General features: G+C 53.1%; 1 protein-coding gene across 3 annotated transcripts; it reads left to right on the top strand.

The window, feature by feature from the left end:
* The first annotated feature begins 6,382 nt into the window (after positions 1–6,382).
* Positions 6,383–23,615, top strand: HJV (hemojuvelin BMP co-receptor). 3 transcript variants are annotated; one of them, XM_039512635.1, is made up of 4 exons: positions 6,383–6,445; positions 18,564–18,723; positions 20,463–20,965; positions 22,508–23,615. In XM_039512635.1, exons 2-4 carry the CDS (start codon positions 18,630–18,632, stop codon positions 23,126–23,128), a joined length of 1,218 nt encoding a protein of 405 aa, XP_039368569.1. In that variant the 5' UTR covers positions 6,383–6,445; positions 18,564–18,629; the 3' UTR covers positions 23,129–23,615. The 3 variants fall into 3 exon arrangements, with proteins under 3 accessions (XP_039368569.1, XP_039368568.1, XP_039368567.1); XM_039512634.1 differs by lacking the exon at positions 6,383–6,445 and adding an exon at positions 11,780–12,028; XM_039512633.1 differs by lacking the exon at positions 6,383–6,445 and adding an exon at positions 14,488–14,571.
* The last annotated feature ends 559 nt before the right edge of the window (positions 23,616–24,174 follow it).

Genomic DNA, 24,174 nt, shown 5'->3' with positions numbered 1-24,174 from the left:
CTACTCTGAAACCCATCCCTCGTTAGTCTTTCTCAGTGAAGATACAGAAAGAGAGAGAGAGAAAACCCTACATGGGCTTGGATTCTGATCCACGGATAAGCTGCTAGATGAAGAACTCCTGCTTGCCTCCTCCAGGGCTTCTGAACCAGAACCAAACAAGGCCTCTGTTTCGGGACAGGTGGGACTGTGAATTTCCAAGTAACCTCTAATTTTAGGGGCTGGTCTGTGTTGATTTCTAGCTTATGTAGGACAATGTAGTAGAAGAAACATAACTGCCTATGACATGAGCCTCGCCCTCTCTTGGAGAGAAGGTGTAAAATTCTTTGGATCTGCTTTCTCACGGGCCTGTTAATGAAGCATTTAGGTGCATTTTAATGTGGTCCTGTGAGTAGCAAGGACTGTTACAATGACAGTGAGGAATATGGCAGGGGAGCAGGGCATCGTGGGCCTAGTTCTGATCCAGCAGGAACAACCCCAAGCGTCCAGAAATCACGAGACTGACTTCAAAATCCCGAGTTGTTTTTTTTTAAATATAAATAATATTTGGTTAGTTTTAATCTGCCTTCTAATTTCTGAGCCTTTGGGGTCACACTCAGGTCACATTTTCAAGCTTTTCTCGTCAGCCCTCAAGGTTACAAACTTAAAGAAAGAAAGAAAGAAAGAAAGAAAGAAAGAAAGAAAGAAAGAAAGAAAGTTAGTTGAGGTTTTCATGCAGTCTTTTGATTTGAGCCACTGGGGCTTTAAGAAAAAACAAACAATGATGAGAAGGCTCATGGTAAAAATTGAGAGTTTCCAACACTGCTGATCTCACTTAAGGATGGTCCCCAGCTCTTACTTTTTATCAGTAGAATTTAAAACTCGTGACAAAGGAGGGCGGCTTCATTATCCCCATTTTACTGATGGGTAAACTGGGGCACAGAGAGAGAGAGGGGAAATAACTTGCCCAAGGTTACCCAGCAAGCCAGCAGTAGACCCAGGATTAGCACCCATGTCTCCTGAGTCCCAGCCTAATGCTCTATCTCTTAGATCAGCCAAAATAACTATCATGAGCAAAATGCACATTGGGTTCCATTTTCCATCCCTCTGCCCCTAGTGCCACCGCTCACAGCAGTGCAGAGTGGAATGTGAAACACCACCATGAGCCGAATGCAGGGGGCAGGATGGCAGAGAATCAGTCCCGGGAGTTTTCTTCTTATTCAATCAAATCCTCTTTCCTCTCCCCTCTCCCCGCCCGGGGTTATAAGAGAGGCCACATCGGCACTGTCAGTCTGTGTACACGCCGATCGGCTGAATGCGAGAGAAAAATCAATCAAAGCGAAATTAAAAAAATTAAAGAGAGAATTCAAATAAAACCCCTCTGATAATGGGAGATGACATTCGAGTCATTGAGATTCTGATATTAATGGAACCTCATTCAGCTCGGTGCATTTTCATGCAAATTTCCACGTCTCGGGCAAACTGTCCACTCCCGCCTACTCTCCCCCATTCCGTGCCCAAGTTTGAATCCTTCTCCTCTCCTCTCTGGATAATTATCAACAGTTCCTTATCTCTAATTGCAGCCTGGTGGCTTTGTCTTAATTCACTGCGTGGCCCGGAGGCCAAATGAGGCGGGTTTGATCAGCAACAAGGGTTCTGTGCAAAAAGGTCTGGGAATGAGACCTGCCAATCAATCAGGAGAAACCTCTTAGATGCTTCCCCTCCCTTACAGAAGAGCGGATGCTGGGAAGGGGGAGGGGACCAGGTGGCTCCAGCAAACTTTGAGTCTGGGGCTAGCTGGGGACATGCAGATGGGTTTAGACTGTGAAATCCAGGGCTAGTTTGATGGTGATGATTAAAACGGTAACACCCAGTAGGCCTAAGCTCCGGGCACCATTGCGCTGGGCACTGCATACACATATAGCGAGAGACAGTCCCTCACCCGAGGAGCTTGCAAGCTAAATACACACAACAGAGAAGGGAAATGGAGGCCCTGATGCATCAGTGCATCATCCACCGCTGGGCAAGGGGAGACTGAAAGAGAGTAGTGTGCACTCCCCCCTCTGATTATATAACACCCGTATGGAAAGCCTCAGCTCCCCGGGCTGAATTTTCAGAGGGGTTTGGCTTTTAGACGCAGGAACAAAGTAGCCAGAGTTTCAAAATCCATCCGCTCCAGAAAAATCAGGGGCAAAGTCTTGTGCGCATGAAGTCCTGGGTCCAGATCCTGGAAAGTATTTTAGGCACCTAACTCCCTTTGGAGTAAAGCGCCTAAGAACGTTGGAGGATCGGGGCCCGGCTTCTTTCCACCAAGCCGAGGAGTGTGATTAGGTAGAGACCACCACACCTTCTCCCTAGGGCAGGGGTCGGCAACCTTTCAGAAGTGCTGTGCCGAATCTTCATTTATTCACTCAAATTTAAGGTTTCGCGTGCCAGTGATACATTTTAAAGTTTTTAGAAGGTCTCTTTCTATAAGTCCTATAATATATAACTAAACTATTGTTGTATGTAAAGTAAATAAGGTTTTTAAAATGTTTAAGATGCTTCATTTAAAATTAAATTAAAATGCAGAGCCCCCCGGACCGGTGGCCAGGACCCGGGCAGTGAGAGTGCCACTGAAAATCAGCTCGCGTGCCGCCTTCGGCACACGTGCCATAGGTTGCCTACCCCTGCCCTAGGGTGACCAGATAGCAAGTGTGAAAAATCGGGACAGGAAGTAGGTGGTAATAGGAGCCCATATTAAAAAAAAAAGCCCCAAATATCAGGACTGTCCCTATAAAACTGGGACATCTGGTCTCCCAGAACGGCCATGCCTCCCCCAGTAAGGGGCTGGCCTGTCCAGCCCCCTCCATCTCCCCAGGTTATAGGCACAGTGTCATTGAGTGATCAGGGAAGAGACGGTTCTCGCTGCATTGTACCGCAGGCGGTTAAGGCGCAGCAGCCAATGGGAAGATCCCCCAGGAGTGGTTCTGACACGTGCGGACAAATGGCAAAACTAGAGTTTTTCCAAAGTCTTTAGAAGCCAAACGGAGCTGCCTGCCCCACTTTTTAGACGTTGCTGCCGCCCAGTGGAGTTCCGCACACACTGCACAGGCCTCCTGGCTCGCTCGCCCTATGTTGCATGCTTCTTGGGCCCAAGAATCAGGGCATGTCTACGCTACAAAATTAAGTCAAGCCATGTTATGCTTTCGCGTCCACGCTCCCCTCCTTCTGTCAGCGGTTCACATCCTCGCCAGGAGCGCCGCTTTCCCCGGATCGGGCTAGATGATCTCCTGAGGTCCCTTCCAACCCTGATATTCTCTGACTCTATTCTCCTTGCAAACCCAATCCCTGTGCCAGGTACGCTGCCCTCCCAGCTAAAGAGGGTCGAGGCAGGAACAGGCCTGGGACTGATTTCAGGAAAACCCAGAGCTGGATTTCAAGCAAGGCAGGAGATCACCTTTGGTCTGAGCCTGGGGGATTATTTCTGCTTTCGGGTGGAAAGCGCATGGAGGGCGGGGCTTTGATTCGGAAGCTCTGCACCGAATTCAGGGGAGAGAGGGGCCAGGCAGCAGGAAAAGCAGCATGTGGAGGGGCAGATTAGTAGCCAAAGGGGTTAAAAGGCATCCAGTGTGCTCCCTTGGCTTCCTTATTTGAAGCCCAAGGACCAGGACCCCGGTGAACAGCCCCTTTGGGGAGTTGGTTCCATCTTTTGAACTCAGGTCCAAGCACGAGCGGAGGGTAACTAGCCCCAAAGCGTCACCCTGCAAGGGCCCACGGGTCAGGCTTTCTGACCGATCAGCACTGGCCTGCCGAGAGACGACAGCTGGACCCAGCGCTGGGGCTGAGCTTGGCATCCCACTGCCATTTGCCTGGGCGATTTTAAAAAGGGAGGGAGAATGTGAGAGCGAGAAGGAGGAGCAGGGCAGCGGGGAGACCGACGGGCAGATCAAGCCCGGATACCACAAGCACAGCGGCCCTACAGTTTGCTCCTCGACTAAAGCTCGCTTTTCCCCTCCCCTTCCACTTGAAGTAGAATAAAAAGTCACAGGTGCCACCAAGGGAGAGTCCTGGGGGGACACCAAGACCCCATTAGGTCTTTTCCATCTACGCCTCATTGTCTCCTGTGACTGGGGAGGGGTGATGGTCGGGAGAGGTTTAGAAAACTCCTCCCTCGGTGATCACGGCATTGGTCTGAACGTTCACGCTAGACAATCGGGTTATTACAGGCCAAGCCAGGAGAACGGGGAAAAGAAAAGTGACACAGCATGTCAGAGCCAGGAATAGACCCAAGATCTCCCTGAGTGCTGGCCCCGTGTCCTACCCACTTGACCATCCAGCTTGTAATACCAAACTCTTCTCCTCAGTAGCTTGCAAAGCACATCACAAAGGAAGGCAGCATTGCGATCCCAATTTGGCACATGGGGAAACTGAGGCACAGAGCTTCACCCCCTCAGGTCACCCAGCAAAGACAGGACCAGAACCCAGGTCTCCTGAGTGCCCACCCTGTGCTCAGCCCTCTAGGCCACGCCTCCCTGCAAATACAGATGTAGGATATGAGGCAGTGGTCGTGGGGTTCAGACTCCAGACCAGGGGCCCGATTCTCTCTTGCCGTGTAGCCAGTGGCACTGGTGCAAAGCGAGTGTAAAACACGCCCCAGTTGATGCAGCAGCCATTCGACCCTCGTTTCACACGGCTGCGCACTACGGACGCCTGGGTGGCCCCGGGAGTTCAGGCCGTGCTGCGGGGCTGCCCAGGGAGGCCAGACACCCTCGCTGTAGCAAACGAGAATTCTGCACCTCGTTCTCTAGCCCCAGGGCCTCGGGCTCGGGAGCTGCCAGGACTGATGCTCCGGGGGAAGAGGAGACGAGGGGAGGTCTGATTTCGAGAGCTCATGGAGAAGAGGAGCTATAGCTGCAAAGCATTCCAGAGCCCCGCAGGGCTCAGGGCCAGATCCTCAGCCGGTGTATCCACAGAGCCCCGCTAGTTTCTTTCCACCCGCTGAGCATCACCGACTGTCAGCGCCCCAGGAGATGGGGCAGATCAGAAGCAGCTTGGCTCCAGCTACATCTGTTTCCATCTTTTTTTAGACAGCTTCCCCCCAGCCTTTCCCTGCACCCTCCCCTCTCTGGTTCCCCCCTCCCCGGCCCCTGTTCACGTTTTAAACACATGGTGCAGCCCAGGGCTGGGCTGAGCGCCTCTCATACCCAGTTGCTAGTCCAGGAGCAGGTGCTTCTGTCTGTTGATTTATCTGTGCAGCAGCCTGAAGCTCTTCTGTGAAAATCTGCAAACCCCCCCTCTGCTAAGAGGTGGGGAGGGGAGCGGGACAGATGAATTAACATCTGACTGGGGCTTCCTGCTTTGCTTTCCCCAGCGATGCAATCAAGAGGACTCCAGTTCTCCTCAGATCTGCCGCCCACATTCTGGAGAGGCTCACAGGAAAAGTACAGGGGGAGTTTGGGCCTCTCATCCATATGCCCTCGGACCTTTCTCCTTTCCATTCAGCCTCTCCCCGTGCCTGGAGGGACATAAGGAAAAAGAGGGAGAGTTTTGTCCTTTGGATGTTCTCAAGAACTTCTCTCTCCAGACATGGGATGGGAGTGACACCAGCTTTCCTAGGGCTTTGGAGAAGCATGGGGAAAAAAAGGATCTGAGCTCGTATAAGGGGTAGGAAAGGTTGTGTCCTGCGGGAAGCAGCAGGACTTGAGGTTTCAGCCTGGCAGATGGGCCGAGGGTGGGCTTCAGCTTCATTGATTTGTTTCGGGCCAACCCTTGGGTAAAGCAGGGAGAGAGACAGCAGATTGAGACCTTCCTTTCTGAAATCCATCTTGGTTCTTTCCATTCCTGTGCGGAAACAAGTAACTGGAGCGATTTACAAGGGGATGCCGCCTGAATTCTTCGCAGCCACCTGGGATCAGCAAGCGGCTCCAGACCTGGATGATGCTCCGAAGCCGGGAGAGGCGGGGGTATTTAAAAACAATTCTTCAGAGCAGCATAAACTCAGCCCCAGAGCGTGTCACACTGAGAACTGAGTGAGTGGGATTCCAACACAGGCAGGAGTTTGCGGCATCTCTTGTGAATGTTGGTCCGGATTGGATCTCCTGGATATCACCAGAGATTGCTTTGACTATAGACTCTGATAAGGAAGTGAGTCCGACTAGAAAATCCTCTGCCAGTGGATTCCCCTCACTGCCCCCCTCCTCCCATCAGAATCCTGCTTTCAGGATCAAAAATACTAGAGGCTATTTTTAAAGTGTCTACTTAGAACCTTCTCCTCTGGCTTTCAGGGAGGGATTTGGTTGTGGGAGAGTTCAGCTGTTTTCTTCTCCCACCGTATCCAGTCCTGGGGGTTAACACATTTGATTCCTCTCCCCCCGCCTGTTTCTGGCTGGCGGATGAAATCTCAGGAATATCCGGGAAGTTGGTACAAGCAGCGTGCCAGGGGATTGGCCGGAGGACGCGGTAGCTAGTGGGTGTGAAGTTTGCCACGGTAAGTCAGAGCGATGATTTCTTGTAAGATTGGATCTTGCCGTTTTGTGGGTGAATTCGGTGCTTGTAAATGTCGAGGGCTAACGCTTACGGTTCAAACAAGCTCCAGGCAAACTTTCCTGCGGCCTCCGCTGTTCTGCCAATGCTCCCTGGCCCTGGTTTGCTGCTGTGCCAGTTCTGGGGGGCCCTCCCCGTAACACAGCCCTGCTGTTCTAGTCATGGTCTCCCGCAAAGATCTGCCATTGCAACTCATCACCAGGCTTCCTCCTCCAATGCAGCAGATGCACCTCAGGCCGTGGTTCCCCCTTTCACTGTAGCCCTGATCTTCGCTTGGAACCCAGACCGAACCTTGTGGGGGGGTTGTCTCTAGATCCCCTTTTCCTCCATTTCTCCTTTCCCCTCCCCCCCATCATTTTCCTGGCTGCTGCTGCCTTCCCACTCTCTGGATTGCAAGATGTGAGGCAGCAACACCTTCCACCTGGGACTTGCAAGCCAGTGAACGGAAGCGGGACTCACCCTGGATTCTCGCTGTGATCTGCAGCCCGGCTGCGTGAGCTCTGCATCGTTCAGATCAGTCTCTGAATGCGTCTGAACCGCCAAACAATTTGAGTGCGGGCGGGGCCGAGGGCAGTGTTAATCTGTGCCGGGGCTTGCCAAGACAGAGCCCTGGCACCTCTAGGCTTGGCAGTTCATAGCCCCCCACCTCTGGGCTTGTCGCATCCAGTGCATTCCCGCCTGGGCCAGCCAATCTGGGGGGCTTGGAAAATCTCCCCCCGCCAGGGCCATGGCAGGGAAACAGAGCTTCTCCAATCTTGGGGCCAGGGGGAGGCAGGGTCCGGAAAGGAGTGAGTGGGGGTGAGGCCATAGGGGGGAAGGGGCGGGGCTGTGGACAGAACGGGGGCGGGGCCATGGTGGAAGGGGTGGAATGGGATGGGGCCACAGATGGAAAGAGTAGGGTGAGCCCATGGTTCCAGTGCTGGGCCCCCCACCCTTGCTCCGTCCCAGGGCTCCAGGAGAGTTTCATCCATCTCTGGCTGCATCAGTGATGAATGTAAAAAAATTGCTTGCGCCCCGGCACCTCTTTCATTCCAAAATAAACCCTGGCTGGGGGTGGGCGGGGGGGGGAGGTTAGCCGAAGGAGCACACATGACTGTCTTCTTCCAAACAACTGCACAAGTGCTTACTGCCGGCTCCGGAGCCATTCCCGGCCTTCCAGGCTGAACACACATATCCATCTTGCAGCTGGGCAAATCTGCTGCAGCTCCACTTGTTCAGGCCATCCAGGTTGTCAGATCTGGAGTCATGAAGGCATTTTCCTCCCCAGCAAATTAGCCAGGAGGACTTGGGGGGGGGGGTTGGGTTTCCACTTTCCTCTGCAACATGGGGCGAGTCACCTGCAGGGATTCTCTCACCTCCTCAATTCCTTGCCACTTGCAGGGGCCTGGAGCGTTGGTGGCATCTCGGTCTGTGCTCTGCCCGTGGCATACATCAGTCTAGAATCCCGGGCGCTGAGGTGCTTTTGTCTAACAAAAATCGTCCGCTCCACGGAGGGGTATCCAGATGAAACTGAGTAACTGGTGATACACAGGAGGTCAGGCCAAATGATTCAAAGGTCCCTTCTGGCCTTAACTCCATGAAATATGTGTCAGTTCAGCACGTGATTCTTTCCCAATATACCACCCCTCACAGGCGCTGGAACTGGGGGGCTGCCTCACCCCTTGGCTTGAAGTGGTTTCCATCCTATATGGGATTTACAGTTTGGTTCACTGGCTCTCAGCACCCCACTATAAAAAGTTCCAGCCCGCTGGCCACCCCTAGGGTGAATGCAGTTACCTGGGGATAAAGGTGCCTTTTACCGGAATAGCTCATTCCCCTTCCCACATGGGACTAGCTAGAAGCACCTTTATATGATCTAACTACACCCACGCTACAGAGGGTGGGACGGCTTTGATTCTGTACCTACACAGACAAGCCACAGGAAATCACCCCGGCTGATTCGGGAAGGAAGCCGTGAGCTGTCCGTTGGTTCCAGCGTCATGCCAAGTCCTCTTGCGTGGGACGGGACATGTTCGGTGCCTGGGCACAGCTGCTGGTGGCAGAGCAATACCCCAAGCCACACCTGGCGTAGTAGAAAAAGTTGCGGCCCTGCTTCCTCCTGGACGGGGGAGCTTGCTTTGGGTCCATGCTGGGAGGGGCAGGGTGGCATGAGAAAGTGAAGGCAGCCTCCCCCTCCCATTCCCACCCGTGCGGAGTGGGGGCGGAACACGGTCGCGTCAGAAGGCAGCAGGGACATGGCTGTGGAGGACTGGACGGGAGCTCCCTGGCTGATCTCTGTCCTCCCACCACTTGCCCAGTCTAGGTCACAATGCTGTGGACCTCTGCGAACCCAGGCTCGAGGGCAGACTTTCAAAACACCCTTCTCCTGTTTCACCTTTCCCCTGCTGGTCTCCTCTCTTCTCCCGTTTGCTGCCATTATGTCACTGAAATCAACGGGGTTTCTGGGAGGTTGGGTAGGGGAGCCAGTGTAGGCTGACCTGGGTGCGTCTGGTGCATCGGGCAGCACAGCAGACGTATTTATTGCCTGTGCATCCTTGGTACCTTGAGCAGCAGTTAAAGGGTTAAAGTGATGGCCTCCGGGTTCCTTCCCGCACCAAACACCTTCCACTGATCAAGGCCTGCGAAAGACTCTGCTTGAGACTTGGACCCTGAGCAGCAACCTGGAGAATTCCCGCCTGCATCCCCTCCCACCCTCTGTGTAACTGATTCCCACCCAGGGCAGCCGGGCATTGGCATGGCTTGGAGCTCAGGGCAGGGAAGCTGAAATCAACAGATGGTGCAAATACTAGTCACGGCTAGGTGGGGTTTGGAGGGGGAAAAAGCTGCAACCCGGAGATGCAATGCAAGCTGTACCCTGCCCTGGACGGTGCTGGGGGTGAACTGAGACAGTCGCATAGGAAATGGCTTAGGGGAAAGAAGAAAGTAAAAGGCACACAAGCTGAGAGATGTGTGCAGCTGGCCAGCCAGTGAGAAGGGCAGCTACAGGGGAGGCTACTCCAGATAACAGGAAGTGCGGAGAAGGGTCTTGCAGTGCTAGGCAGGTCGCTTGAAGGGACAGGGGCAATGGGGACGGAGTTCTGTGAGTCGGTGCCGCAGCGGGGCTCCATTCTAGGTTCTATCCCTGCCTCCCTCTGGACTATCTGACAAATCGCTCTCTCCCACCCCTGTGCCTCAGTTTCCCCATCGGTCGAATGGAGATAACGATCCTTCAGCTGTTGTGTCGAGTTAGATTTTAAGCACTTCAGATCGAGGGGCTGGGGCTGCGCCGCGCCCAGCACATCAGGGCCCCGATCCCCGCTGGGGCCTCGGCAGGCTGCTGCAATGCAAATACCAACACTAAGCAGGGGGAGTATTGTAAAACGTCTGGGTAGCCAGAAACCTTGTGACACAGCCACGCTTTGCGGATGCCACCCTCGCTAGAGCTTGAGAAAAAGCCAGGGGCCGCCTAGGCATCAAAGGCTTTTCCCTTCCTTTTTTAACAGCTGACAATGCAAACGCCACTGGGATCCGGCACCCCAGGCGGTGGCCTTAGCTTCTTAGAACTATCACCAGCAATAAAGGTTCCGCCACTGGATCTTAGCAGATGGGTCTGTTGGTGAGCAAAGGAGAATAGACTTAAGCTTGTTCCACTAACAGTTGCACTGGCCCTGCAAGGCTAACGGGCTTGAGACAGCTGCCGTTAGAAAAGGGATCAGAGCTGCTGAGCAGGGAGCCAAGGTCATTTTCCTGAGCATTGCCCGGCTTGAAAAGAGAAACTGGGCCACCACAGAGCTGCACTACTACAGAGTTTACGGTAAGCTATTCTGTTCTGTATACTATTTAGCTTCTCCAACCCTGCCCAGCACCATAGTAAGCTGAGCCCCTTTTGGGTGAATTATGGTACTAAGTGATTGAAGAAAGTAGCTCCTATTGGGAGGAATTAAAAGTGAGGGATCTCTTTCTCTCTTTTCACATGCTTTGCTTCCTCCTTGAAGTCCGGCCCTGCCAGCCTCAAGTATTTGGTGAGGGTTCAAATGAAAATGAAGGGAATTTGTGCCACAGCATAAATTGCTTTGCATTTAGCAGTCAAAAAGCAATTCTGCTCTGAATCAGCTTGAAAGGGGGTTTAGCAACTGAGAGCAATCTGCAGTCTGGTGCATGATCTTTGCAAAGCCAGACCCTTTGCACAAATGCAGCAGTTACCAATGTGTCTTGCTCTGATCTACTGCCGGGACCTTAAATCTGTCTGCACTGCAGACGTGCTGGGTTTAACATCAGAACTGTAAATTCATGCAGCCTGCAACCGTGGGGCAGTATATAGGGTCTAACGGGTCATTCTCTTGTGTTGCTGACCCTAAGCATTGGAAAGTCATGCATCAGGCCCTGAAAAATCATGTTTGTTTGTTTTGTTTTAAGTGAGAAACGTGGAGGAAGTTTCTTTGATTTTGGAGCCTTTCGGTGATCACTTTTTCAGCTTGCCTCTGCAAGCACAAAGGCCAGAACAGGGGTCGGCAACCTTTCAGAAGTGCTGTGCCGAGTCTTCATTTATTCACTCTAACTTAAGGTTTCATGTGCCAGTCATACATGTTAACGTTTTTAGAAGGTCTCTCTCTATGAGTCTGTCATATATAACTGAACTATTGGTGTATGGAAAGTAAATAAGGTTTTTTTAAATGTTTAAGAAGCTTCATTTAAAATTAAATCATAATGCCGAGCCCCCCGAACCGGTGGCCAGGACCCAGGCAGTGTGAGTGCCATTGAAAATCGGCTCGCGTGCCGCCTTCGGCACCCGTGCCATAGGTTGCCTACCCCTGATCTAGGTTCACTTGGTCCTGCTTAAGCGCACTGGGCTGGACTTGATGACTTCTCGGCAGTCCTTCCAGCCCTACATTTCTGTGATCATAGAAGTACATCCCAGCTCTTGTCTCTCTCCAGTTGAGGGGCAGGGTGGGTGTGGCGGATTCATCACACAGCCCAGGGTGGGAGGTAGAGGGGAATGTCAAATTTTAACCCTCGCCCTGGACAGTCCACGTGCTCACAGGGACATTTGCACATGTGGCCTGCTAGGCCAGTTCACCATCTCCCTAGCGAGCAGAGTGGTGAATCCCTGCAAGCCTTGGTAGCTAACTCGCCTAGCTAGCGTGGTGCCTGTCCTCCCGCCGGGAGCTAACAACTATTTCTGGGGCTCCTCTCTCTGCACCATGTGCTTGTTTTTCTTGGCTGGGTCATAGTCGGTCTAAATTTAGTCTGATCTATTTCGACGCCTGCTCTGTGTGTCTTGCGAACGGGAGGGGGAAGCTGCTGCGGGAAAATGGCAACGAGGGGGGTGGAGAGAGATCAAGACTCCTGGCCCCGGGGTGGAGTGCATGGAATCAGCACGGCCCCTTTTGCTGCAAGAGACGGCATCTTCTCCTGACCCTGTCTCCTGGAACGTACCCTCGGGGAAGCACACGTCGGGGTCTGGGAATGAGCCCTGCAGACCCAGGTGGATGGCACAGGCCGCCTGGCTGGAGTCTCCTTGCTGCTGCCTGGCGTAAAGATTTGGCTGGTAAGAACACCGGGCTGGTCTTCGAAAAGCAGACCTGCCTGGAGGTTTTGCTATTAACCCTCGCTAATTAAACCCTACGTCCTGTGAGCTAGGTGAATATCATCAGGGCGGAGGGGGGCGGCCACGGAGGTCATGGGATTTTCCCAAAGGAATCGGTGTCAGAGCTGAAGTGTGGGGCAGCTGGCCCAAAGGGAGGGAGAGAGGGGACGGCCATCAAGTCATCCTGATAGGAAATCTCCTCTCTCATGTTGGTCTCACGGAGAACGTGCTCTGTCCATGCTTGGGACTGGCCGGGAGCGGGTTGCTTGGGGAGAACGGCGGGGGGGGGGGGCGCTGTATTATACCCAGGGCTTCCTAGGATGAGCTTGGTCCTGGAGAGCTCGGCGCGGCGGTTTCCCCTTCCATTCTCAAAGCAAGCGGGGATGTCTGGAGGCAGGGGGCTGCTGTGTGGGGCGGGCAAGGCTGGCTGAGGGGAGGGAGGGTCTGTGCGAGGGTGGTGGAGGGAGGGGCACGTGTAGGGGAATGGGGATGGGGTGGGGTTAGGGAGCATCTGTGATATGGCGGAAAAGGAAGGGGCAAGTGGTTCGGAGCTGCCGTGGATGTGGGTGGGGAGAGACAGGGCCTGCGCTAGGGGCTGGTGACAGATGGGGGAGCAGTGGATTCAGGGGGGGGTCTGTGCTCAGGTGGGAGGGGAGGGAACGTGTCGTGAGGGCGGGGCACAAGGGGAAGCGTGGGCACGCGGGCCGTTGGGGGGGTTAGAGTTCTGTCCCTTTCTGAAAGAGGAAGCAGATTGGCACTTTGGCCAGGGGCAGTGTGTGTGGGGAAGGCAGCCGCAGGGTCAGCCTTCTGGGCGTGTCTGGTCCCCGGCTCCAGTGCGCTCAGCCAGAGCCCCTGCACCAGCCACGGCTGCCTGGCTTTAGCAAGGCGGGGACACGGGCGTGATGAGAAAGTGAGGCCGATCTCTCCCGCGACTTATAAAGAAGAGTCAAGAGAATGAAATCTAGTGAAAGCTGCTGATCTCCTGGGGCCTTGGGGGAGCCTGTGGGGTGTGTATCAGAGCCCTGGAACTGGGGGAGTCTGCGGAAGATCTGTTCCAAGTGGACAACCCATTGTGGCAGAGGAAGATGTAGAAACCAGAGCCTTTGCCCCTGCTCTAACCACTAGACCACACTCCCTCCAGGTCATCCCAAATTTGAGCAGCCTCCTCCTCATGCACGTGACGTGCCCTCCAGTTCTCCTGTGCGTATAGATTCTGCAAATCTCATTGGAGACAGGGGCCGGATTCTGATCTCAGCGTAAATCCAGTATCATGCTGTGGCAGTCAATGGTGTTTTAGTGGTTGGAGTCAGATCAGAACTGTTGAAAGCGAAATTCCAGTAACGCCTTAAGCAGACGCAGCAGGTGCACTCAGCAACGTTCTCTCTCACGTTCAGTTTATGGGCATTACACCTGGGGGGCGGGGTAACATGCCCCCCCAAAAAGTGCAGGCTCGGTTATCAGTGGAACAGTTTACCCAGGGAACATGGAGGCTATGAAGAAGATCATGGTCAGCTCTCGATGGCAGGGCCTGGTTCTTACTGTGTGTTTGCACCACAGCCAGCATCACAGAGCCCCAGTCAGGGTTGGGGCATCTCGGGGTTGCCAGAATACAAATCACTGGCGTTTTATTACCTACTTGAGTTCCATTCTTCACAAGATCACAGGCCTCTGAGCCTGGCTACTGGATATGATGAGAAGGATGTTTGGAGGGGACAGATCTTTGCCCTTCTTCTAGAAACACTAACCCTCACATGCCCTGTGAGGTCTCTTATCCCCTTCCTAGAGCTCGGGCAGTGGAGGCGATTAGTCTGAAGCCACACAGCAAATTAGTAGTAGACGTGGGAATAGAACTCTCACTCGCTGTCCTCTAACCACTAGACCCAATTCCTTCCCTGATCCGAGAAGAGAACCCAAGAGTCCTGACTCCTAACCCGCCCCTTGCTCTGACCACTAGACTCCACCAAGCCATGTGCATTCTGTTGGATTCTCCCAGGCCCTGCCAAGATGGTCTCACTTCACGTGTCTTGAGATCAGATCTCCATCTCTGGAAGTCTCCGTGTCGAGATGCTTTAGCCTAACCCAACCTGTCGGGCTCCACAGTGGGGTAAGTGGGTGACGTGTGATACGCTGGATGTCACACTAGCTGATCTCCCGGCCTCCAGCTCTGTGACTCAGAAGCTTCTCTTACTGGGAGGTTCTTGGGGGAGGGGTGATGGCAAGACCTGGGCCCCATCACGTGGGCTGAGCATGTGGCGGTTGGCTACTTTTTGGTGGGGAGCGCTGGGTTGATCATTAGCTCCAGCAGCGAACCCAGAGGGAGCTGGCAGATGCTCCCAGGTTGTTTATCGGCTTAGTCAAACACCCCAAAGTTCAAGCGCAGTTGCAACAGGCAGAGCTGGAGAAAGCGAATGCAAAAGGCTGGACAAGTTGAGCGAAGGAGGCAGAGGAGAATGAACCATCTGCTCGTATTCCTTCGGACCCAGCGCCCGTCCTAAGTGACAGAGGTACAAAGGGAGGCGACAGTGTTAGAGTCTCTAATGGACAGGGCAGGGGGATGACAGGGCCAGTTCCTAGGGCTGTGAGACAAGAGGATCACCATTAAGAGCCCACTGACTGAACCAAGCCATTATGAGTCCCGGTGCTAGACCAGTGCTGCTGATCTGAGAGGATCTGTCTGCTCTCGGGATAGTGGTGCTCTGCCTGTCTCTCATCCTAGCAGGAAGGGATCCTGTTGCAGCAATTGAGTGTGTGTGTGTGTGAGTGCGCGCGCACAAGCGTGCCTAAAAGAGACTCGTACCTGCTTTTGTAGGGGCGATAGACGAGCCCCAGTTGGAAAACGGGGGCAGCGAAGCAGATCTTAACCACCGGTAGCCGATCAACCCCAGGGCCGCCCGGGGGAAAGGGGGGGGACGACAAGTGGGGCAATTTACCCCAGGCCCCGCGAGCCCTGGCCCGGCGGCGGTCCGGGTCAGTACAAGCGCCGCAGCTCCCCTGCTTTTCCCCAGGCCCCCTGAATCCTCTGGGCAGCCCTGATCAACCCAGTGATCGCTCAGAGACCACCAGATCAGGCGTAGGGAGCAGGGATCTTTTCCCTTCAGTTTTCACACCTGATCAGAGGCGTGATCATTCCACCAGACTCTTCTAGACGGCTTTTCTTAGAGCTGGGAACGGTACTGTACTCCCTAAAGACCGCCTCCCATCTCCCCCGCTGCCTTCCCGCCCAGGGTCCAGGCCCACTGGCGGAGCAGCATGGTGGCGGCGGCAGTGTAGATAGATTCCACCACCCGGTGTCTGGGTAAATCTGCTGCAGTGCTTGTATGCTGCATGTGGCCTGCGGCTCTCCGTGAGCAGTAAAGGAGAGAGTGTGGCTAGCGTGTCACGCCAGGACTCGGGAGAGCTGGGTTCTGTGTTCCTGACTCTGCAGTTGGCTTGATGCACCTCTCTGTGCCTGTGTCCCCTCCCCCAATTGTAAAATAGGGATAGCAATACCTGCCTCTACATAAAACGGTTGTGGGATTGATGGATGTAAACCACTGTCTATTCTCGGAGCGATGAGGACTTCACAGGGAGGTGCATACACCCATAATGACCAGAAATGGACATTAGAATCAGTCTACAGGTGTCCAGGACTGGAGACAGAACTTTCTCCGGGGATGGTCTGAGATTGTGCTATGAATTCCCTCAGCAACCCAGGACTATCACAAACCTCACCCCTCTCCTGCTCCACATTTAAGGTGCATTTCTTGGACCTGGCCGTCTCTAATCCAAACGCACAGTGACGGGTATCTGCACATGCTTCTCCCCCTGGCGGGAGGGCGAGAGAACAAACCCTACGGGACTGACGTGTAGTCACGTTGCTTCCTGTCCGAGTGGAAGGTGCTCAGATACTACAGCAATGAGCATGGTATAAAAACCTATTGAGAACAGGATTTCAGACCCAGTATCCATAAGCCTATAGAAATCTAATCCTGGGTATACACATGCTCCAGCCTTGCAGAGGCTGCAGCTCCCTCTTCCATTGCAATCCCATTAGATAGTTCTTGCTTTAGGACAGGTGTTGGCCAGAAGGACAGAGCGTATGTTGTTAATGAATTCCAAGGAGGTGCGGTTTTATTTTTTCCTTGGGCCAGATTCAAACCATCTCCCACCCCCTATCCTCCCCACCAGCCATTAATCTAATTTTATTTTTTCCTGGCAGCAAATGCCTGGGGGTGGGAAATGTTCTAGCCATGGCTATGGTCCATCCAGCACAAATAATGGCCTGGCATTTAGCAGTTGTGACCCTACTGTCTCCAGAATCCTCTTCCCTTCACATAAACTTTTACTTCATTTTCAGAAACTTGCAAACACTGCCAGTGTGAGCTGCTCCCAGAAGGGAGCGGAGTTCAAACTCCCACAGGCAGCTGGGCCAGTCAAAATTAAATGTGTGACCCTCTCTTTTACGTAAAATAGAAGAACCTTTATTTACACATGCAGTATCTGTGCCTGTCACTACCCCGCGTACACTTGCACATCCCAGTTCCTGACGGTCCCACAGATGCACAGATATGATCACCAGTGGTCGGCACCCTCCAGTCTATTCCTTAAATCTAGCAGCAGGGTGGAGAAATTGCTAGTTTTGAGTCTAGCTGTTAGCTAAAATACCATGTGCATCCCCCTCACACACCCCCATGGAATTTAGAGTGTTCCTTATCCCAGCCCAATGCATGAGACACGTGGTTAGACTGTTAGCGGGGTGTTCATGGTGCGTTCCTCTACATCAGAGAGAGAGAGAGAGAGAGATCCCGGTGAAGTCAGACTCAAAGACATAAATGCAGGACTATAAACGCTATCTACTGTATCTAGATTTTTGTATTGGCATCCAGCATAATCCATTTCAGGTTCCCACCCACAGTAGACCCTAAAACCCAGCTTCTTTCCTAAGTAAGACCAGTGCAAACCTGCAGGGCTTCCATTTGAATGGAAAATGGGGCGGGGGGAAATCCCTTTGTTTCTAGAGAAATTCTCCCCTTAATTTTCCACATGTGCGTGTGACCAAGATGCTGTGAATCTGGAAAGTCCCCCTGGTTCTGGATACTAACTCGCTTATTTATGCGGACGTGGAGTCAATTTAGCGTAGAGGTCAACGGAGTGAAACTTACATAATAGATGCCTGCATGTAATTTAGCCATTGGAATAATGGTACCCAGGGACGTGGTGGATACTCCAGCGCTTGAGATCTTTAAATCACGACTAGATGCCCTTCTTTCTAAAAGATGCATTATCACTCAACCAAAAGCGATGGGCCTGATGCAGATGTTACCGGCTGAGGTTCTCAGGAGCTCAGACTAGCTCATCACAGTGGTTCTCTTCTGGCCTTAAAAAAAGAAAAATCTACAACTCGGTGCTTCATTCCTTCTGTTTTCACAATGAGCTTTTCACCGGCTGGAGTCACAGCTGACGGCTGTTAGTAACGCATTCCTCTGTGCGCCAGCAAAAATGGCACAGGCTGTACCTAACCTCGCATATGGGGACCACTGCAAACAGCTGTCTGCAGATCCAGGTCCTCTGGATGCGAGAAAGGGGTGCAGCAAACGCTCGGGCGCAGCGTCTCATGGGGCTTGACAATGGAGCAGTGACCCTTTCGACTGGGAGCTGAGTGATTAAGTCCAGCGCAAGTCGCTAATGATCCAGTCTTGTCTGCTGTCTGGTTTGGGGGCCTGCATGAAATGAGTTTGGCGGGTCTCAGTCCAATTTCCAGCAGCCCACTGTCCCCGCCACAAAAGTCAGCAGCCCAGTTTTGGTGCCCGTTGAGGTTAATCTAGGCATAGAGGTCAAGGACTGAGTGGACTATGGAGAATGAATTGCCTTCTCAGCCCCAGTCCCTTCAGATTAACATTAATGCTGCCTAGCCAATGCATGCTAGATAGCAGCCAGCCCATTTCTGCCCTCTCTTGCCATATCTGAAATTCTCTTTGATACCATATTTCTGTTTGAAAACATCTGAATTTCAATACAACTTGACAATTATATCATGCGCTTTGATAGTGGCAAGTTGCTGCCGAAGGATCCCAATGCACTTCAAACTATATAAATGCAGCCACTTCTGGGGTGGGACATCAGAGAACATTAGAACACTGGGATTGGGAGGAGAAGGCAGTTTGGACCAAGGAGAATCCCATATCACGTGCCATAGGGTCACTAATGTTCACACACAGCAGACAGGACCCTGTTATTAAGCTGTCTTCTAAAAGAGTCACACAAAGTAACTTGTAGATGTGTGTCTCTCCATGGGAAAGATGAAGATGATTTAGTTGGGGTTGGACTAGATGACCTCCTGAGGTCCCTTCCAACCCTGAGATTCTATGAAGAGGGTAGCTGAGCCTGCTGGATTTTGAACCTGTGGCACTAGGGATTCTGGCTATTTCAAACGTGAAGCTAAGAGCACCAAGCCATCCTGTCCAGCAGTTCATGTTAATTTATTTAGCCCAGATCCCTGTCTCTGCTTTGCTTCCAGGGGAACTGGTGAAAGAAAAGAAGAAAAGGGAGGTGCCTAATCCCCATTGGCTCTGGATGGATTGGAATGGGGAAGTCAGCCTGCAGTACGAGCCCACAGCAACGGGAAAGCACCTGCTTCATCCTCAGAGCACTCTTCCTCCTCCTCTTCTGCAGGCATGGTAAGGAGCTGAACATGCAGAGATGCCAGGGGTCAGCTGCACGCCAGAAGTGGGGATTCCAGTGGGAACGTGAGCAGCATGCACCTGCCAGAGGCAGGGGATTGCTGAAATAGAGGGGTGGGCATCTGCTAGCGTGGTGGCAGTTCCCATAGAGAATACAAAGTGGTGGCAGGAGTGGGATGGCTCATTGCATCATTAAAAACAGCAATGGCCCGGCAGCATTTCCCTGATGCACTGGTTATCGGCGATGAAAAGGTTCTGCCGGGTCATCTTGAGAGCTTTGCCCCCAAATTCAGTAGGACCAGGGTTTTGCACTTAGTCTTTCTCCTTCCCCTCACCAGTGTGGGATTGCTCCCAACCCCTCTGGGAATCTGTAGCTTCGACATCTTCCCCCTCCTGCAGTCCCTTGCCCAGAGGCTCCCTCCCTGCTCTCAGGACATGCTTGAGATCTGGCTTATTTTGCAATGCCCCAGTGCACCTCTGCCTCCCATTTTCCATTCCCTTGTGCAAGCTTTAGCCTTTGGGGAAACTCCAGATCCAAGAGAACAGCATATTGCTGGTGGTCAGCCAGAGAATACGGTGCCATCTCTCGCACTGTGAGGAGGCAGCGCTGAGCCAGGGGAGAGTGGCCCTCTGCATTACCAACTCCGTTGCCTGCAGCACCCCAGTGGTTACTTATATGGTCTCCCACCGCAACCAGGCCCAGCCCTGCATATCTTGGGAGATCTCGCATACTCACGGATCTCTAAGGCAGTGTAGTAATATGGCCTGGGACGGGAGGGTAGAATGTTATAACTCTCTGTTGCCCCCTTTAGCCCAAGCAGTTAGCCAAGATTTGGGCCCTTTCAGGGTTGTTTCCATTAAGACGAGAAATCTGTGATAGGAGTCGGAGAGATTCTTGGTGTGATCTTGTTAGTTTACAAAATAAAAATAAAAATGTACAGAGAGTCCTCGTGCCGTGAGCACAGGAGAAAGAAGCAGCAGGCAGTTTTCTTGCGCAGAAATCCCCGTGTCTGCCCCTCTAGCGAGCCCTGTGCCCAAGAAGCTCAAAAGAAATCCTTCCGTCGAGCTAACGCCTCTTGGAGAGGTGGATTTACTGCAGCCACTGTGGCGTTTCTAGTGTAGACACAGGCTCAGGCTCACACCACAACTGCTTCTCCTGGCTTTCAGCCGCTAACATACACAGGTGGTGACTACCATCCTAACTACTGTGTTTGCAGTCAGGGAAACCCCTCGACCCACAGGGCTCAGGCTTGGTCTACACTACAAACTTATGTCAGTGTAACTGTGTTGCCCAGAGCGACGTCGTTATACCAACCTAAGCCCTGGTGTGGACAGCGCTACGTCTCCGGGAGGACTTCTCCCATTGACACAGTTACCGCCTGTCGGGGAGGGGGAGTGCCTACGCCGACGGGAGAAGCTCTCCTATTGGTGTAGGTAGCGTCTTCACTAAGTGTTACAACGATACTGTAAGTGGAGACATGCCCTTAGCTCTGACCTGCCATGTATCTTGGGTGGGGGTGTCCCTCCATTGTTGGTCACTGTCATTACAAATGGGCTTAATTGCTCCTTCCAGCGAGGCACAAAGAGAGAGTGCTTGGCACAGCCATTGACTTTAATGAGGTCTGCGGCTGTCCTGGCATCCAAGGCCTCCTGGATGGTAGCCATTAGCCCCTTTCAGCAGAGTGGTGTAGCACTGACATCAGACGTGATGCCGTACGCTCTGTCTCGCCACCCAGCTTGCTGCCAGTGTAAGATCCTGCGCTGCAATGCCGACTACGTGGCCGCCACCCTCAACCTGCGTGGCTCCAACAAGGACGCGGCTTACTGCAACGCCCTGCGCTCCTACTCCCACTGCACCCGCAAGACGGCCCGGACCTGCCGGGGCGACCTGGTCTACCACTCTGCCGTCCACGGCATCGAGGACCTCATGATCCAGCACAACTGCTCCAAGGAAGGCCCCACCTCGCCGCCCCGGCCCCGCCCGCCGGCACCCAACCACCAGGGCTTTGAGTCCCTGGACATCTGCAACTACGAGAAGAGCTTCCTCTACAAGCATGGCCAGCCCCCCACCTACCAGCACTGCGCAGCCTTCGGGGACCCCCACGTCCGCACCTTCCAGGATGAGTTCCACACCTGCCGCGTGGAGGGCTCCTGGCCTCTCCTGGACAATAACTACTTGTTTGTGCAGGCAACTAGCTACCTGGTGGCAAAGAGTTCCAACGCGACTGCCACCGGCAAGGTAACGTCACAGCCTGGGATTGGCTGCTGGGGGTTCCCCAGGCTTTGGGCGGCTGCTGTTGCATTCGCGGTGCGAGAGGGATGGAGACTCAGAATCAAATGTAAGAACCATTCGTGCAATGACAGAAATGCTCTCCAGTTGCTCCTGGGCATGGGAAGGGGGCGGAATAGATTAGAGGAACAGATCTCAAACGGCGGCCCATGGACCACTTGCTGGTTGTCCATCTGCACCTGGCTGCGCACATGGTGCTGGCCCCTGCTCCTTAAGAAAAATACATTAAGTACTTTCCTAATGGGACTTCTCACTTGCCACATAGGGCATGGTAGGCAGCCCTAAGGGTGGGGCTTATGGAATTAGGAATGGGAGTGACGCTTGGGGTCAAGAGACCATCCTTCCAGCGGTCACCAGGTGAACAGTGGGAGGGGCTCATTCTGCCCTATGAGGTGCTCCAGGTATGGGTCCAGCCTGGGATTGTGGAAACCCTGTATTTCAGGGTTTCTCAAACAGGGGTCGCCTCTTCTGTAGGGAAAACCCCTGGCGGGGCAGGCCGGGCCGGTTTGTTTACCTGCCCCGTCCGCAGGTCTGGCCGATCGCGGCTCCCACTGGCCGCAGATCGCTGCTCTGGCCAATGGGAGCTGCTGGAAGCGGTGGCCAGTAAGTCCCTCGACCCGCGCCGCTTCCAGCAGCTCCCATTGGCCCGGAGCAGCGATCTGCAGCCAGTGGGAGCCGCAGTCGGCCGGACCTGCAGATGGGGCAGGTAAACACACCGGCCCGGCCCGCCAGGGGCTTTCCCTACACAAGCGGTGACCCCTGTTTGAGAAACCCTGCTGTATTTGGATGTACAGCAGGGTTCTCAAACTGGGGGTCGGGACCTCTCAGGGGGTCACGAGGTTATTACATGGGGGGATCGCAAGCTGTCAACCTCCACCCTAAACCCTGCTTCACCTCCAGCATTTATAATGGTGTTAAATATATAAAAAAGTGGGTTTAATTTATAAGGGGGGAGGGCGCAGACAGAGCTTGCTGTGTGAAAGGGGTCACCAGTACCAACGTTTGAGGACCACTGATGTACAGTGACCTGCCATGAGTCCTAAGAAAGATGATGGGCCGCATGGTAACTCCCTGATCTCTTACTACAACGTCAGCCAAGGGCGGGGCCCTACTGCGCTGGGTGGTGCACAGACAGACCCAGTTTCCCAGTCCCCAAAAGAGCTCACACTCTAAACAGCCAAGACAGATGGACATTGGGTGGAAGGGGAAGCAGTTTGCCCAAGGTCTGGCAGCAGGTGAGTGGCAGAACTAGGAACAGAACCCAGGAGTCCTCAATCTCAGTCCAGTGCTCTGGATGTTGGACCAGTAGTTCTGTACCTTGACCTGCCTCCCATCTATCAATATGGGAAGGGCAGGGTGGTTGTTGGATCTCCTGACAGGTATCCAGGAGGATCACAATCCCTTCCTCTTTCCCCTCTCCCCACCACGGTTAACCGGAACTAGACCATAGGGCCTCTGATCCAGCCTTGCTGCTTTCTTTTTGCCCTGCAGCTCACGATCATATTTAAGAACATGAAGGAATGCATCGACCAGAAGGTCTACCAGGCCGAAATAGACAACCTGCCGGCTGCCTTCGAGGATGGCTCGGTGAATGGTGGCGAGAGGCCAGGGGGGAGCAGCCTGACCATCCAGGAACGTGCGCCCGGGCAGCACGTGGAGATCCGGGCTGCCTATATCGGCACCACCATCGCTGTGCGCCAGGCGGGCCGGCAGCTATCCTTCTCCATCCGGGCAGCCGAGGAGGTGGCACGGTCCTTCACCGAAGAACAGGACCTGCAACTCTGTGTGGGCGGCTGCCCGCCCAGCCAGCGCATCTCCCGCAGTGAGTGTCGCCACACCGGGATTGCCACGGAGACGGCACGACTGCTGTGCAAGGAGAAGCTGCCGGTGGAGGACGTCTACTTCCAGTCGTGCGTCTTTGATGTGGTAACCTCGGGCGATGCCAATTTCACCCTGGCCGCACATGGTGCTCTGGAGGACGCAAAGATGTTCCACCCAGACGCTGAGAAACTGCACATCTTCCAGACTGGGGCAGGCTGCTGTCTCATCTCCTTACCCTTCCTCCTTGGCATCGTCACCTCTAACCTCTTGGCTATTCAGTTGCGCTTTTAACACTCCTTGTCCATCAGGTACCAGGTACTGTAGCTGCTCTGTGACATACAGACTGGAGTGAGGCGGACATCAGCTGAAAGGAAACGGTGCCCTATCTAGAATCTGCTATTATGGGGGTGGAACCAAACTGGCAAAAGGCCCTGGTCTTAGAGAAAAGGCCTGGAAATAGCATCTCATGCTTCCCATTCTCAAACACGCTGAGGACTGGATTAGTTGAGTTTTGTTCTGCTCCTGAGTGTTAATGGAATTTTCCCATCGTGGGTTCTGATTTTTTATTATTTAATTATTATTTTTTTAATAAAAGTGGGGAATCTGTTGCCACATGGGAAAAAGCCATGCAGGGACTTAACTTCTATTGTCTCGCTTTTTTTCTGAGCACGTGTCTGAAACCCGGAGCATGGATCCTCTGAGCTTCTGCAGCGCTTCTGCCAAGCTAGTTGTAGCACACAAGATAGGTAATTTGCAGGACCCCTTCTTGCTTTTTCTCTACCCAGCATGCACTTCAGTTCCAACATAGTTGTAAACAGACTCTTGCTCAGGAACCTGCTAGAGTTAGAAATGATGGAATCCAGGCTGGGGTCAAAGCTTTTGGATGGCAAAACTTGTAGATTTGTAGCTTCAGACATTCTTGTGAGAGCTGCTGTGGAACCACATTGGAATGAAGTAGAAAGCAGCAAGGTGGTAACCAGAATGTCTTGTTCATGGTTTGAGATTCCTTGAACCACTTGAGCTAGGAACAAATATTTTTCTCCTGTATTCTCATTGTTTAGACTATTGGTATAATGCTGACTTGTAGCCCAGCTGTCTGCAAAATGTCAAATCTCTGAAGTTTCACTTTAAAATTGTCATCTCAGCGTTGCAATTTCTCTCTTTTTGGCACTAATCTAGGACTGAATATAGCAAGTTCCAGACTTTGGACCAGTGTTGAGTTTCAACAATACAGTATAGAGAAAAATCCATCTAATTTTCCCCTTTTTTAGCCCAAGCTTGATCTGTTATTCTGTCTCCCATAGCCCCACAACAACCCAACCAAAACCACTGGCTTG

Source organism: Mauremys reevesii, linkage group 24 (assembly GCF_016161935.1).
Source record: "Mauremys reevesii isolate NIE-2019 linkage group 24, ASM1616193v1, whole genome shotgun sequence".
Classification (NCBI taxonomy): Eukaryota; Metazoa; Chordata; order Testudines; family Geoemydidae; genus Mauremys; species Mauremys reevesii.
Note: the sequence above shows the minus strand (reverse complement) of the source record. Positions and strands in the feature narration are given on the sequence as shown.

Bases quoted from the DNA above. Each gene is read 5' to 3' on its own strand.
- HJV (XM_039512635.1), top strand. From the start codon at position 18,630: ATGGGGAAGTCAGCCTGCAGTACGAGCCCACAGCAACGGGAAAGCACC. The intron at 18,724-20,462 runs GTAAGGAGCTGA...CTCGCCACCCAG, and splicing joins CCTCCTCTTCTGCAGGCATG to CTTGCTGCCAGTGTAAGATC. The intron at 20,966-22,507 runs GTAACGTCACAG...TTTGCCCTGCAG, and splicing joins ACGCGACTGCCACCGGCAAG to CTCACGATCATATTTAAGAA.